Below are 16,896 nucleotides of genomic sequence, written 5' to 3' on the forward strand. Positions count from 1 at the left end.
CCCTGGCGTCCCCCTGGCGTCCCCCTGGCGTCCCACTAGTGTCCCCCTGGCGTCCCCCTGGCGTCCCCCTTGCGTCCCCCTGGCGTCCCCCTGGCGTCCCCCTGGCGTCCCCCTGGTACGTTGCACGTTTTAATGAATCAGGTTGGCTGAAGCAGAAGTGTTGGTGTAAATAGTGTGTTACTGTTTCACAAAGAGACAGCGAGTAGCCTGTCTTCATTGAGACGTTGAGACAACACTATGCAGTAGAATGTGGAAGAAGAAGTAGAATAAAGTAGAATAAAGTAGAGGAGACTAGAGGAGACTGGAGGAGACTAGAGGAGACTGGAGGAGACTAGAAGAGACTAGAGGAGACTGGAGGAGACTAGAGGAGAGTGGGGACTAGAGGAGACTAGAGGAGACTAGAGGAGACTAGGGGAGACTGGAGGAGACTAGAGGAGAGAGGAGACTAGAGGAGACTGGAGGAGACTAGAGGAGAGAGGGGACTAGAGGAGACTAGGGGAGACTAGAGGAGACTAGAGGAGACTAGAGGAGACTAGAGGAGACTGGAGGAGACTAGAGGAGAGAGGAGACTAGAGGAGACTGGAGGAGACTAGAGGAGACTGGAGGAGACTAGAGGAGACTGGAGGAGACTGAAGGAGACTAGAGGAGACTGGAAGAGACTGGAGGAGACTGGAGGAGACTAGAGGAGAGAGGAGACTAGAGTAGACTAGAGGAGACTAGAGGAGAAGGCTTCAATTCTGCATAATTGATTAGTGATAAATAAGTGATGATGTGGAGGTGAGGAGGATACTGATACTGGCTCGGACAAACACACCATGTTAATGGTTCCATCTCTCTGAAACAGGTTAGTCCAGACATTTCTACACGTTTGGTTTACTGCAGGTTTGAGAGGTTTGATAAACTGATGGAGGGAAGACTGTCTCTCAGTCTCTCCGTCTCTCCATCTCTCAGTCTCTCAGTCTCTCAGACTCTCAGTCTCTCAGTCTCTCAGTCTCTCAGTCTCTCCATCTCTAAGTCTCTTCGTCTCTCCGTCTCTCCATCTCTCAGTCTTTCCATCTCTCAGTCTCTCAGTCTCTCAGTCTCTCCGTCTCTCCGTCTCTCCATCTCTCCGTCTCTCCATCTTTCAGTCTCTCAGTCTCTCCGTCACTCCGTCTCTCCGTCTCTCCGTCTCTCCGTCTCTCCGTCTCTCAGTCTCTCCGTCTCTCAGTCTCTCAGTCTCTCCGTCTCTCAGTCTCTCATTCTCTCCGTCTCTCAGTCTCTCCATCTCTAAGTCTCTCAGTCTCTCTGTCTCTCAGTCTCTCAGTCTCTCTGTCTCTCAGTCTCTCTGTCTCTCAGTCTCTCCGTCTTTCAGTCTCTCCGTCTCTCCGTCTCTCAGTCTCTCAGTCTTTCAGTCTCTCAGTCTCTCTGTCTCTCAGTCTCTCAGTCTCTCAGTCTCTCTGTCTCTCTGTCTCTCAGCCTCTCTGTCTCTCAGTCTCTCCGTCTCTCAGTCTCTCTGTCTCTCAGTCTCTCAGTCTCTCCGTCTCTCAGTCTCTCCGTCTTTCAGTCTCTCCGTCTCTCAGTCTCTCATTCTCTCCGTCTCTCCGTCTCTCCGTCTCTCCGTCTCTCAGTCTCTCAGTCTCTCCGTCTCTCCGTCTCTCCGTCTCTCCGTCTGTCCTTCTTTTCTTGTTGTGTTGTTGTATATTGGACAGTTGGCTGTGAGACGCTGTGATTGATGTATTGGACCATTTTCACCACTGAAACATTCAGTCTGAGTTTTTATTTTTTCTCATATGCCGACTTTGGCAAGGTGGTGGACATCTAGAGCCAATAATGCTCCTTCAGATGAGTTCACCTGCTTTTATTCAGAGGGATGGAGAATAAATGCTGCATCCATATGAAGACTATTTTCTCAGTAATAGAAATCCAACATAGAAACTGTTGTTTCTGGACACAGAAGAGTTTCCCCTCAACCATTTTAAACTAAACTATGTTTCTCTTTGAAGAAGACAAAATGTCTGAGCATCAATGAAGAGACAATCAGACTGTCATCTGTAACAGCTGGACTGTAACTGTCCAATCTCAACATCAGTCTGCTGTGAGAAGCAGCCACATTGAGCAGCACTTTACCAACAGCGGTGTGATAGCTGAGCAGCTTTTAAAGCCTGTACTAGATCACAGCGCGAAACGCTCACCTGGACTGTCAGGAGGGACCTGAAGGCACCACGCTGAGGACATGGTCCTATAAGATCATTTTTATTATCAGGTTTTAAAGAGCTTTTAAAACATGTTTGAAGAAAACAAGATAAAACCATATTTAATGTATTGAGGTAATAAAAGAAGTTTACTCTACTGGTGTTGGAGCCAAAATAGATTTAGTGTTACTGTGGTTAAATAAATGTAATGTAATATTTGTTAGGCAGCTGTGTCATGTTATTTTATTTAGTTATTTCTCTTATTTTGTACTTGCAGCTCCATCTTATATAGACATACAGTATATGGTCTCAGCTTGATATTATATGCTCTCATGTGCCTAGTTTATGTGTCATATAGGGGGAATACATGGACTCAGATTATTTCATTTGTATTCTGTAAATCTTTTAATCTGTAAAGAACTTTACGCTTAAGTTTGACAAGTGTTATATAAATCAAATTATTATAATTATTACACCAGTTGGCTGCTTATCTCTCTACTTTCTAATGTAAAACGATCAAAATAAGCAGTAAAACAATGACTCACAAGATTTATTTAAAAAACAATCAGTGCAGCCTCAGGACGGGAATAAACCTCGTGTGCGTAATGTGTCACCAGAAGTCTGTCAGTAAACTGTCCGGACAGCAGTCTGTTGTTTCTAATGATTCTACTGTCTGAAACAGGAGGAGAGAGAGAGAGAGAGAGCGAGAGAGAGAGAGAGAGAGAGAGAGAGACTGGAATAGAAATCAGTAAAATGAGAGGATCTCATGACAACACAGAGACAGACAGAGAGACAGACAGACAGAGAGACAGACAGACAAAGAGACAGAGAGACAGTCAGACAGAGAAACAGAGAGAGACAGAGAGACAGACAGACAGACAGACACAGAGAGACAGAGAGAGAGAGACAGACAGACACACACACACAGACAGAGAGGAGGAGAGAGCCCGATCCTTGCGGAGAGATCAGGCGGTAGGACCCGGGGGAAACCGAGAAGGCCTTCAGCAGTCAAGCTAGCGCTAAACCGTGAGGACGGTACCGGAAGTGAACCGTACATAAAAGCCCGCTGTGTGGTGATGTAGAGGAGAACAGCAGGCGGAGTGTTTGATTCCGTTCCGTTAAAGGAGGAATGAAGCTGTCAGATAGATTCTGTAGAAATAAACAGCTGTTATTGTTTATTAATATTCACCATGAACTATTTAATAACTTTCATCTTTTCACATGTTTAAATGAAACCAATCCTCCAGGAGTCCTTCCTGTCGGAGTTTTACTGCTGTAGATGACATAAAGAAGTGGTTGTATTTATTATTTTCTCCCTGCGTTATTAATAAGAAGGTAAAGTGTTAGATTGAGTTCATCACTCCGCCCTCACACTGTTCTTCTTCTCATCACTGCATCCTGTATGAAGAGGTTGGCTGGGCGTCTCTAACCAGTAACCCGTGACAGGCTTTGCATTTTATTTATTTATAAAGCCCTTCATGGTAACTTGCCGTCTAAACTGGTCCTATAATCATTATTCCACTCGTTCCAGTGATCGGCTGAAGCTTGAAGTCAAACACGACATTGTGGAAATGGATTTTGGTGTTTGTGCTGCAAAAAACTTGGAAGAGTTTAGAAAACTCATAAAAATGAAAGACATTTGTACCTCGAGGTGATTTTGAATCCATGAAGCTACTAACTGTCCTTAACATTGTGCTGTTGTTGTCTGGCTGAATGCTTCCTGTGATTCCTTAGGTTTATTAATATTGTTAGATTTAAATAAAGGTTGAATGAATGAATGGTTATAATGGATGGATGGATATTTATGTGTATTATTATTATTTTCACTTGTCCAGTTTGAAAGCCAGTAATAGAATGAGACATAGTGTCCTTCTGCTCTCTGACTGCTTCCTGCTGTGAGACTTCAGTCACCATTCTGCTGCTACGTCATCTTATTTTGAAATTCATGAATCGGAAGTTCTCCACGCGTTAATGCGCGCATCTTTACGCGGGTGTCTGGCCCCGGTGTGGTGCGCACTGCTCTCCATTCCTCTCCAACTCCTCTCCAGTCTGGCACAGACCGTCTGAGCGCGCGCACACACTCTGTGGCACAAACACGCGTACTGACGCACGCACAGAGACTCGTGGTGTCGGACCCGGAGGAAGAGGAAAGGAAGAGGAGAGGAAGAGGAGAGGAAGGAGACAGCTCCCGGTTCTTTGCCTCCAACTTGTGTCTTTGTGTCTCTTGTTGTCCACCGATGAGAGGATTGTCTTTCGGTTCTTGTCTCAACTGTCCCGAACTCCGGACCGGACGGGAGTATGTAAAAGAAGCCGCAGGACTCACCGAACCAGCACAACTCTAAAGAAATGGATAAACGGAGTTGTCCTCTCGTCCTGCTCGCTGCTCTCCTCCTCTCTCACCTTCTGGGATTCACTGACGGACAATTCTTCCCAGGTAAGCGCCTCTCTGGGTTCTGCTTCTGGTTCTGCTTCTGCTTCTGTTCAGTCTGAAGGGCGCTGAGCTGCTACATGTGGGTATATATATATATATATATATTATATATATTTATATACATATACTGTATATATAAAGTGGACACGCACGTTGGTTTGTGCGTGTCAGTGCTTTGGAGAGCCCCGTGCAGGTGCACGTTATATTGTTTTATATTGTTGATAGTAAAACAGCCCTGAAGTCAGTCTGGAGCACATTTATAGGCTACCTGTGCGTGCGCGTAGAGAATGCCTTGAGAGGAACAGATCATAATTTATGATTTATGGAAATAAAGAAGTGATTTCTTTCTGTTAATCTGCTGATAATATTTGGATAATAGTTTGAAGACAGCTGGTACCAGCACGTCACAGATCTGAAGTTTGGACGCTCCCAGGAGGCTTTGCTCCGTGAAGTGTCCTGTGCGCGTGCACTGTTTGCTGTTGAGGGTTCATTTGTGACTTTGACGTTTTTATGTCGGTTTCATTTCGCTGTGGACTCGCGCGTCCTGGCTCCGTCTGAGTCGATTAAAGCCCCGGACCCCTGGTTTATTCTTCTTATTATCATTATTATAATAATAATAATAATAATAATAATAATTATTATTATTATTATTATTATTATTATTATTATTATTATTATTATTATTATCATCATTATTATTATGGTGTAGTGTGCTACAGTAAACAACACACACGGACATCCTTGTACCGCGGTGTCGCGGGATAACAAGTTCCTCTCGGTCCCTTCCAGAACCTCCACCGCTTTAACTCAACTTTTAGCCGCATATCAGTGATCAGATCTGAAACATCTGAAACATGTCGCTGCTACCGACGCTCGAACATTCAGACACTATACTAGCCTCTCCTCTCCTCTCCTCTCCTCTCCTCTCACTTGTTACGCGCGGAGACTTTTCCCGCTTTAGATGGAATCAGTGATTATCGGTGATCAGAGAGTGAGAGGTTCCAGATCGAGGCTCCGGTCAGCAGCAGCAGCAGCAGCGCTGATAGAAAGTTTGCTGCCACACATCCAGCAGGCTTCACTGACTGATAAACACGCACATGTTCTAGATGAACTGGATGATGAAATGAATGCGCGTGTAACGAAGCCAGAATAAAAGCACGTTGTGTCATTAACTGTGTAATTCAGTGTATTTGTAAAGCATCAGATGTTAACAGGAGCTCTCTGGAGCTCTCCTGTCTGTGTTCTGACGGACTCCCGTCGGAGGTGTGAGTGTGTGTCGGCTCAGTGTCCGTCTCCCTCTCTCGGCACCTTCTGCTTGGTATTCATGACCTGTAAGGCTGCACAGAGAGGCTACTCTGAAGGGAAGACTGGCTCCACACACTGAGTCCTCCCTCTCTCTCTCTGTGTCTCTGTCTCTGTCTCTGTCTCTGTCTCCGGGCTGCAGCGGCGGAGTGGCCGGCCCTCTCTCTGTGCGTAATGCTGCAGCGGAGGAAACCGCTACAGTTTACATTTCCTGTTATGGTGAAATAAAGGGTATAAATTTGGCCAAATATGACGTCATAAAACACAGGATTTTTGTTGTTATTGATAAAAGCAGAAAAGTCCGATTTCATCCCGCATTGAATGAATGAATCTACGTCCTCTCTAGAGGAGACAACTTCATACCTGACTCTGTAGCTCTTCTTTATATTGTTCTATATACATACAGTATATTCTTTTATTGTTATATTAATTACATATTAATATTATACAGTATATAGCTCTTCTTTATATTGTTCTATATACATATATACATATACATACAGTATATTCTGATATTGTTCTATATACATACAGTATATTCTGATATTGTTCTATATACATACAGTATATTCTGATATTTTTCTATATACATACAGTATATTCTTTTATTGTTATATATACATAAAGTATATAGCTCTTCTTTATATTGTTCTATATACATATATACATATACATACAGTATATTCTTTATATGGTTCTATATACATACAGTATATTCTGATATTGTTATATATACATACAGTATATTCTGATATTGTTATATATACATACAGTATATAGCTCTTCTTTATATTGTTCTATATACATATACATACAGTATATTCTGATATTGTTCTATATACATACAGTATATTCTGATATTGTTCTATATACATACAGTATATTCTTATATTGTTATATATACATACAGTATATAGCTCTTCTTTATATTGTTCTATATACATATATACATATACATACAGTATATTCTTATATTGTTCTATATACATACAGTATATAGCTCTTCTTTATATTGTTCTATATACATATATACATATACATACAGTATATTCTTATATTGTTCTATATACATACAGTATATAGCTCTTCTTTATATTGTTATATATACATATATACATATACATACAGTATATTCTGATATTGGTACCTCCACTGAAGCAGCTCTGTGTGCTGGAGAGAAACTAGCTGGGAGGAGAGCGGAGGGATGATCCGCTGGCTGCTGTTTGCTCCGCGACCGGTGGGGGGCGATATTGATACATCAGACTTATCCATCACACACACACGCACGCACGCACACACACACACACACACACACACACACACACACACACACATACACAAACACACACACATACATACACACACGCACACGTTCACAGAGCGAGCAGCATGATTTTAATAATCTTTCTTCGTATTCCAGCTGCTGTTTCTTCAGCTCTAATGATAATAGACTGAACGCCAGTGATGAAGAAAATCATCTCACCCTGAGTCTGTCTCTCTGTCTGTCTCTCTGTCTGGGTGTCTGTCTGTCTGTCTCTATGTCTGTCTCTATGTCTGTCATCTGTCGGTCTGTCTGTCTCTCAGTCTGTCTCTCTGTCTGTCTCTCAGTATGTCTGTCTCTCTGTCTGTCTGTCTGTCTGTCTGTCTGTCTGTCTGTCTCACTGTCTGTCTGTCTGTCTCTATGTCTGTCTCTATGTCTGTCGATCTGAAGAAGTACTCCGATCTTTTACTTCAGTAAAAGCAGTAATACTAGTATTAAAATACTGTGTTACAAGTAAACATCCTGCATTCAAAATCTTACTTAACTAGAAGTACAACATTTGTCCATCAAAATGTACCGAAAGTAAAATTCCTCATTCTGCAGTATAATCTCTATTATATTATTGTTAGATAAAGATTGATGCATTAATGTGTTCATCACTTTAATATCACAGCTGGTAAATGTGGAGCTACTTTTAATGACTTCATATACTGCTGGTAGTTTAATCTATAATAATAATAATAATAATAATAATAATAATAATAATATAATAATAATAATAATAATAATAATAATAATAATAATAATAATAATAATATAATACATCAGTATTTATTATTATATACTGCTGGTAGTTTAATTTTTAATAATAATAATAATAATACATCAGTATTTATTATTATATACTGCTGGTAGTTTAATCTATAATAATAATAATAATAATAATACATCAGTATTTATTATTCTATACTGCTGGTAGTTTAATTTATAATAATAATCATAATCATAATAATACATCAGTATTTATTAGTGGATTAGATCTCGTCCCCTAAATGTTGTGGAGCAGAAGTATAAAGTAAGATGACATGGAAAGACTCAGGTGAAGAAGCCTTGTCGGCACAGTTTTCATCCAACGCTGTAGATTAAGAGTCGTTTTCCACCATATAGTTGGAGCAGTGGAAGAGGCCGGTGGAGCGACAAACCGTTTGATTTGGTTTCTGTTGGGTTTGAATGACGATCTGCTGCTGGAACAGTTGATCTACCTGCTGGAACTACTAGGTGCGCTCGCTGCGGTGCGGGGAGTCTGCCTGGGGAGGGTGGTCCGGTGCCAACGGGCCTGGCCCGCCATTCGGAACCTGAAACCATGAGTGCGGCGGCCTCAACCTGGCCGCCCTCTGTGCGCCTCCGGATACCCAACTCTCCTTCCTCCAGTGGAGGGAACACGGGGGTTTGAGTGGCTCACACACACACACACACACACACACACACACACACACGTACGCACGCACGCACGCACGCACGCACGCACGCACGCACGCACGCACACATACACACACACCACTGCCCTGACAGAAAAGAGCCGAACTGAATGTGTCACACACGTTTTACGGTACTAACGTTACTACCAGGCAGCGCCTGCAACTGTTAATACAAAGGAAATATAGATGTTTTAAGATGGGACTAATAGTCGCATAAACTATTAGATTTTTTCTAATTAACGACTATTCGAAAAATCTAAAATCATCACCCATCCCTAGTATGTATATATTTATTATTGTAAATCAATTAACAACACAAAACAATGACAGATATTGATCCAGAAACCCTCACAGGTACTGCATTTAGCATAAAACAATATGCTCACATCATAACATGGCAGACTGCAGCCCAACAGGCAACAACAGCTGTCAGTGTGTCAGTGTGCTGACTTGATTATGACTTGCCCCAAACTGCATGTGATTATCATAAAGTGGGCATGTCTGTAAAGGGGAGACTCGTGGGTACCCAGAGAACCCATTTACATTCACTGATCTGGAGGTCAGAGGTCAAGGGACCCCTTTGAAAATGGACATGACAGTTTTTCCTTGACAATATTTAGCATAACTTTGGAGTGTTATTTACTCTCCTTTATGACAAGCTAGTGTGACATGGTTGGTAGTGATGGATTCATCAGGTTTAGTAGTTTCATATGATGCCAGGATCTTCACTCTGGCTTTAAAACTGAGCCGCTACAACCTAAAAATCACAAGTTGCGTTAATGCGTTAAAGAAATTAGTGGAGTTAAAACTAATGAAGGTGTTATCCCGTTAACGTTGACAGCCCTAATACAGACTTCAGTATAGATTTTCCAGTCAGTGTGTTAATCTGATTTTAGTTATACATGAGCAAATCTATTTGTGACAACCTCAAAGCAGACACATCCTGGCGTGCGTCCCCCTGAGTAGGCCCGGACCCCAGGTTGGGAACCACTGCTTTAGGCCACCGGTTGATTTACTGCTTCAACCGTAGAAGAGGCTCTTTGGAGTCAGACTCATTTAGGAACCACGTTGACGGTACGGGGACTTCCGTTTTGTGGTTTGGGTAAATGTACCCTTCATTGTGTCTGTCAGCAGCTTTCTGTTACCGAAGGCTGGGATTCATCCTGCCAGTGTGTCGCTGTTGAGTGTATGTTGGTGCAGCTGTGCTCCTGGTCCATGTCTTTGTACTACAGTGATCGCTAATTGTTGAACATCCGGTCACATCTGGAGGTGACGACGTGTGTGTGTGTGTGTGTGTGTGTTTTCAGGGAAACCAATTTACAATTTATTTTCAACTTAATTGGATTTCTTTGGCTGTGAGGACAGACGGGGACGGAGAGTGACCATGGATCACGCTGTCTCTCCTTGACTCGGACGCCCACGGTGTTGATATGTTGGAAGTCCCTGGATGTGGTTACATCAACAGCCTTCAGTTCAGCTATCAGAGAGCTCTTTATGGGATTAGAGCCAGGCTTCATATGACGGAGAGACCCCGTCATGGTGGAGAGGTAAAGATGAGCAGAGAAAAGAGGAGAAGGGAACGCAACGAGGGAGGAAAGGGAAGAGAAAATGAGAGGAGGAGTAGGAGGTGGGAAGGCAAAGAAAGGACAACTGGGGAGAGGGGGAGGAGGAGAGGAGAAGATAGAGAAGAAAAACTGAGCTTATGAGAGAAAGAAGCAGCACGGAAAGAGGTGACAAAAGAAGAAGAAACCGAGCAGGAGGATGGATGTGGAGAGCTGAGAAGGGGGACAGATGGGAAAAGAGTGTAGGAGAGGAAAGGGAAAAACAAAAGAGAGAAGGATGGAGGAGAGGAGAGGCAATGATTCGATAAGAAAGGAGAGACCGGAGGAGAAGACGAGAAAGAGCATATAGAGAATAGAGCTATCACCATACCTGGGTGCTGATTCCATATGGTTGTGATTTTTAAGTATCATGGTTCAATATTGTGATTTATTGTGATTGTTGTTACCTATTTTACCTCTAGACCATGGAGGGAACAAGTTGAATCATCCACTACTAGGGACTTTTACTTTGTAAAATCTCTAAATGAATCCAGTAAAATGGACATGTAATGTTTTATACTTCTGGAGAATATAATCCATCAATCTTATTTCCATAGATGTATTTTGTATATACAGTTCCCTTTGTTAAAGGGACTGTTTGTAACTTCTTACATCTATAAATCACCCGGGTCGGTGTCCCATGCGCGTTCGCGTATGCGCGTTCACGTATGCGCGCTCGCGTATGCACGCTTGCGTGTATGCGCGCTCGCGTGAGGCTACGCTGTTGAGACAAGACTCCAACACAAACTACACGGAAGCACCAAAACCTCTTGGTTGTATCTACTGAAGCCCGTCTTGCAAAACAGTGTTGGCCGCTGTTGGATTTCGCGGGGGAGATCGTAGCTTAGGTCTCCAGGGCCGGGGTCTCTGCTGTACTCTGCTCCTCTGCTCCTCTGCCTGCCTGCCGTCACTCTGCTCGCTCCACCTCACGTGCATGCGCGCACACTTAACACTGCAGAAGAGTTAGTAGCTCTGAGAATATCTAGTGAATGTACAGTGGACGTTTGTGCAGAAATAACTGCTGTAGCTCCTCCAGACCAACAGAGGTTTTCCGTGTCTTGTGAAGTGACGGGGCTCCACTGCGAGAAACGTTATCGTCTCTGACCGGGGCTCACGTGTCTGCCCTGTTCCCTCCGGCCGCGGTCGGGAGGCTGAGGCAGGAAAAGCCAACACTAGGATCAGCATTGATTCATGGAGAGACTTTTGTCTGGTCAGCTAACATTACTGCCAAGCAGCTGAAATATAGAGTGATATTGTGCTTTTAGCTGACAGTTGTAGCATCAGCCCATTTGACCACGGTGACGAGAGCAACGGCCGGCTTGACCGCACGTTACCGCGATACGATAACGTTTCCTGTCCGTGACAGAGTTAGCATGCAGCTTTAGCCATGATGTCTATCTCTGCTTTTCCTGTCAATGTGTGAAACCCAAAGTGTTTCCATCCTTTACTGGATGTGTAGTGTTTACCATGCTGGATTTAACATGGGAGGGTACAGGTCGTATCCATGCTGACCCTCCAACGGTTTAGACTTTCTGAGGTTTGTTTTGGTTGACGAATACGGAACGGATATGACGTCACGTTACTCAGACTACCACAATAAAAGCTGCAACTTCCTTCTACCTCCACATAGACTCAGATGAAGCTAAGATATTGATTCTGTCATTAAAACATCTGTTTAGAAATCATACAAAAAAAGAATGGTGATAGATTGGTACCCCATATAGAGAAGGACCTTGAGGAGGAAGAACTAGGAGACAAGGATAAAGGGAAGGTTAAGACAGGAAGGAGAAAGGAGGACGAGTAGAGAGACAGAAAAGCAGAAGGAAGAGAAAAGGACGAGTGGTCGGAGGAAATGACAAAGACAAAGGATGACAGGAGGTCACGAAAAGAAAAAAGTGACACAAAGTTGATTATGTGTCTGTGTTATCGACTGTCTGAGTGTCTCTAATAGTTTAGAGAGAGAGAGAGAGAGAGAGAGAGAGAGAGAGAGAAAGAGAAAGAGAGCTTTATGACAGGATGTCTGTCACCTCCTGCCCCGCTCTGTTTAGTATTCTGTCCATCCTCCATCACTGTGTGTCACTAATCCACCACTTATTCTATTGGCCTGACTAACTGACAGCCTAATAGCAGCCAGACTGAGAGCCGGGGCGTCGCCTCTGTGTGTGTGTGTGTGTGTGTTTGTGTGTGTGTGTGCATTGAATGAATGCTAAAGTGGGTAGCGGAGCTGAAAGACAGTGAGTGAGACCACTTCCTTCAGTGAATGATATACATTTAGAGAGTAAAGAGTGTGTTTGTGCAGTGTTAGTGTCCGCTGACACCAGGAAGTGTCCCAGAGCAATGTATCCGCACGCCTCCATGCTGGAAGCTCGTTGACATAGGGACGACTCACACAGGTAGTTGGCGAGCTGACTAGGAACACACTAACTAGCCGGGAACACGCTAATATCCCTCCAAGCTAAGTGGGTCGGGAGGCCTCTGAAGGTCCTGACTCACCAAGCCGACGGACAGTTTGGGGTCGTCGGTGAGTGTCTATTTTTTTTGTGTGTCCCTCACCGTTGGCTATAGTCTGCCCGTGTTGGAGTTTTTTTCGGCCGATTCAGCATGTTGACTTGGCGGCGGAGTCCGTCGGTGAGATAAATCACTCTGATTGGCTGTTCAGCTTAAACCAATCAGTGCATGAGAAGAGAAACAGAAGTGAGAAAGCAAGCCATCGAGTAAAGTCAAGAGGACACACAGAGGACTCTTCTTATTGTTCATCTTCATGAATCGATCTGGAATGGTTAAGATTAGGCATTGACCTTGAATAGTTAAGGTTAGGCATTGATCTGGAATAGCTAAGGTTAGGCGTTGACCTTGAATAGTTAAGGTTAGGCATTGATCTGGAATAGCTAAGGTTAGGCGTTGACCTTGAATAGCTAAGGTTAGGCGTTGATCTTGAATAGTATAGGTTAGGTGTTGACCTTGAATAGTTAAGGTTAGGATAGGTCGTAAGGCAGCAAGGCTTGTGAGAGTGTTTGTTTGTGCCAGGTTCCGCAATTAGCAGGTTACCTTCTAGACACGACCTCTCTTTCTGGACTTATCTAGCTAAGGTGGAACTACTCCACCAGCTGTGTGAAAGCTGCACCCAGATTTACTTTACCTCTGCAAGGTCAGTGGATTTAATTCATTTTGGTCAGAAATGTTGTTGTTCTAAATGCTGATATGACTGTTCTCTAAAGGTGACGAGTTGAGTCAGCTCGGTGTATTTCAAATAGATTACAGTGTCAATTCCTGATGAATCCAGAAGTCAATAAACATAATAAAGTACCTACCTACTTACCTGCATAGGGAGCGGCTTACTTGCTAAAACAGAGGGAAAAAAAAACATAAAAAGTTTACTGTTGTCACCGACAAAACCAGCTGTGTTTCTGCCTTGATAGAAATGCTCTATGTCTGGACGCTCGTGGCCACTTATCAGAGTTATGGCCTGAAAACAACAAAGTTATTTCCCTGCAGAAGAAAAACTACGCTGAGTTCTCTGGTGATGGAAGATGGTGTCAGAGTGACAGTCGTGTCTGCCACAGGGACGTTTGACAGTTTAAACCCGAATGAGATAGTAGCGCACTCAACGGTAACGCCGCTTAGAAACGCACATCTAATGGAACGACAGGGAAAATTGATATTTAGTGGCCCTCAGGGGCGGCAGTGCACACACAGCTCAGTGGAAATAAATGTAGGACTGTACACATTCAGCCATTAGCACTACCGATAATTCTCTCTTAAATGGTCTGAGGATATTTGGTGAAGAGAGTAAAATGTGTTTTAAACTGACGGCTACATGTGTACACATATTGACGTACCCTCATCTGCTGTTTGTCGTCGTATTAAACCCAGATAACAAACAGTAAACAGCTGTGGATGTGCTCAAAAATATGGCTTAGAATGCCACAATTAAAGATTTAGACTAGTGTTGGTTCAGATGGTTATTTATTCTGACAACATATGTTTTAAAGTCGGAGTACACACACTATGTTTCTTTACTGTTACTGCTACTCTACTTCAGTAGAGACTAACAGCACAGTAAAGACAGATATATTGTGACTAAAAGAGCATTCATATCAGTGTTGAATATTTCACATCTACGCAGCAGAAACATCACCAGGCTTCTGCCTAAATAAAAGATATGCCTGGTGGACAATGCTTTCATTAGAACAGGTTAAAACACTAATTACAGTTAATTTGTTCTTTATATAAATTAACAGCCCATAAATTATACAACAGCTACAAATGATACGACTGTGCATCCAGAAACCTCGGCTTTGGGAGAACATGATGGCTTTCCAGGCAGGATTCAGCCGCTGGATGCTGGCAGGCAGGACATGTTTCTGTTTTTATCCTGTGGAGGCTGTTAGCTTCAGACTCGGGGCAGGATGGTGCACATGTTTTAATGCATTTTGACTCCACCTTCAGAAGGAACTAGTAGACAAGTAGTTTTGGGCCACTTTGAAGCTCTCAGACGTTACCAGAGAAGAGTTTTGGTGACCTGATGTGTTAAAGATGGTGACTAGACATCTTGGAAAAGCAATAACGTCACTCCTTACTTGGATATTAGCAAAGGTTTGCTTTACAATCTGTCGAAATGTAATTAAGTAATAGCTACAGTTAACTGCTCATAGCTTTAGGGACTTCCCTCCAACCATACTGGTTGTTTCTTTTGGTTGATGCTGTACCAGATCATAGCAACATACTGTATGAATTACTGCTGAATTAAAGACATGATTCAAAACCTCCCTTTGTGGACTAAACAACATGGAACTACTTCCTCCTTGAACAGACCAGTCATAATGACTACGTCTCTGTCATGTAATAAATGTAATAAATGTACTAAATGTATGTTGTTTTCGGGCATTTGTTCAACGACTGATGCACTTGTTTTTCTTGGGTGGACTTTCTCGCCACTTCCTGTGCTGATGGGTCAGAATCAGGATCAGAATCAGAATCAGAATCAGATTAAGAATCAGATTAAGAATCTCGTTTATTGCCAGGTGTATGAGGTATACACTAGGAATCTGCTTTGGTTTTGTTGGTGCAAATCAGCAGTAACATAACAAAAGAATAGATCAAAACATTAGAATAAATAAGAATAAAAAAATTTAAATTCTACCAATATACAATATACAATATACAATATACAATATAAGCTATAAACAAGAAATAAACATAATATAAACAGATTCAAATAAATAAACATTGCCGGTGTACAACAATCAGGAGCCAGAGAGAGAGAGAGAGAGAGAGAGAGAGAGATAGTGTGTGTGTGTGTGGGTGGGGGTGGGGGGCCAGTAGTTGTTTGTGTGTGTGTGATGGCGAGAGAGAGAGAGAGAGAGAGAGAGAGAGAGATAGCGATAGTGGGGGGGGCAGTAGTGTGTGTGTGTGTGTGTGTTTGTGAGGGAGAGAGAGAGAGAGAGAGAGAGAGAGAGAGTGTGTTGGGGGGGCAGTAGTGTGTGTGTGTGTGTGTGTGTGTGTGTGTTTGTGTGTGAGGGAGAGAGAGAGAGAGAGAGAGAGCGAGAGAGAGAGAGAGCGCGAGAGTGTGTGTGGGGGGGCTGGCAGTAGTGTGTGTGTGTGTGTGTGTGTGTGAGCGAGAGAGAGAGAGAGAGACAGAGAGAGAGAGAGAGAGAGATAGTGTGTGTGGGTGGGGGCAGTAGTGTGTGTGTGTGTGTGTATAATGGCTCATCCTCGCTATTGCAGCTTTTAAAGCCAAATGACAGATTTCGGTGGAAAGCCACAGCTTGAAATGAGCCGTCAGCATGTGACTAGACGTGACTAGACGTGACTAGACGTGACTAGACGTTGGAAGGTTGAGTTTCAGAGCTAACTGGAACATCAGGCTGAGCTGGGGCCAATCATCTTTACAGGAGTCCGAGTCAACAACTCCAGGTGGAGTGGTGAAGAAGTCGGCAGACGCTCAGTCAACCTGCTCTGGTTGGAGAGCGGGTACATTCCTTTCTCAAAGTGACACATTACTAAACTAGACAAATCTAGTCGTGATTGAGCTGATTAGAATATCGGTGGTGTAAAACACACACGGTGCAGCATATTAAAAACTTCCTTTCCACTAATTAAAATAAGTGCTGATTAATGCAAGGGGTCTTAACGAAGCTTAACAAGGTTTGGAAGTAATTAATCCATATTTAATAGAATATGTTTGTTAGGCTAGTGAGACTGAGAGGCTGCTTAGTCTTGACTTAATCAACAAGCTGGGGAGGAAAAGAGGGGGAGTATGGATGGCAGGTAGGAAATAAAAGAGGAAATGAGACAAATAAGTGTGGGTAGAGTGGGGATGGTAATAAGAAACCGAGTTATGGCTGGAAGAGAAGGGAACGAGGAGATATTAGATGATATCTGAGCATCAGTCACTTTATTCTCACTGTGGCTAAATGTAATTTATGTCACAGACTGTGTGGGAAGTCTTCCCCAGAACATTCACAGAGTCGCTGTCAGAGCCACTCTATGAAAAAACACTTTATATCAAAATTTACAGTAACAGAATAGACGGGCCATTGTCATCCATTAAGGGATAAATCCACTTTATTACTGCTTGGATCTGGGTCTATTTTAGTACTTTTAGACGTGGGAATGTAGGGACATTTGGCTACTACTACTTGCTGTGCAG

The 16,896-nt window shown here is 43.1% G+C and overlaps 1 protein-coding gene across 1 annotated transcript in view; it reads left to right on the plus strand.

The window, feature by feature from the left end:
- The first annotated feature begins 4,181 nt into the window (after positions 1 to 4,181).
- ptprt (protein tyrosine phosphatase receptor type T) overlaps positions 4,182 to 16,896 on the plus strand; it is a 382,622-nt gene continuing 369,907 nt past the window's right edge. Inside the window, 1 exon segment of the mRNA XM_037782155.1 lies at positions 4,182 to 4,605. Coding sequence (XP_037638083.1) covers positions 4,518 to 4,605 — 88 coding nt within the window. The 5' untranslated portion in view covers positions 4,182 to 4,517.

Source organism: Sebastes umbrosus, chromosome 1 (genome assembly GCF_015220745.1).
Source record: "Sebastes umbrosus isolate fSebUmb1 chromosome 1, fSebUmb1.pri, whole genome shotgun sequence".
In the NCBI taxonomy this organism is placed as follows: domain Eukaryota; kingdom Metazoa; phylum Chordata; class Actinopteri; order Perciformes; family Sebastidae; genus Sebastes; species Sebastes umbrosus.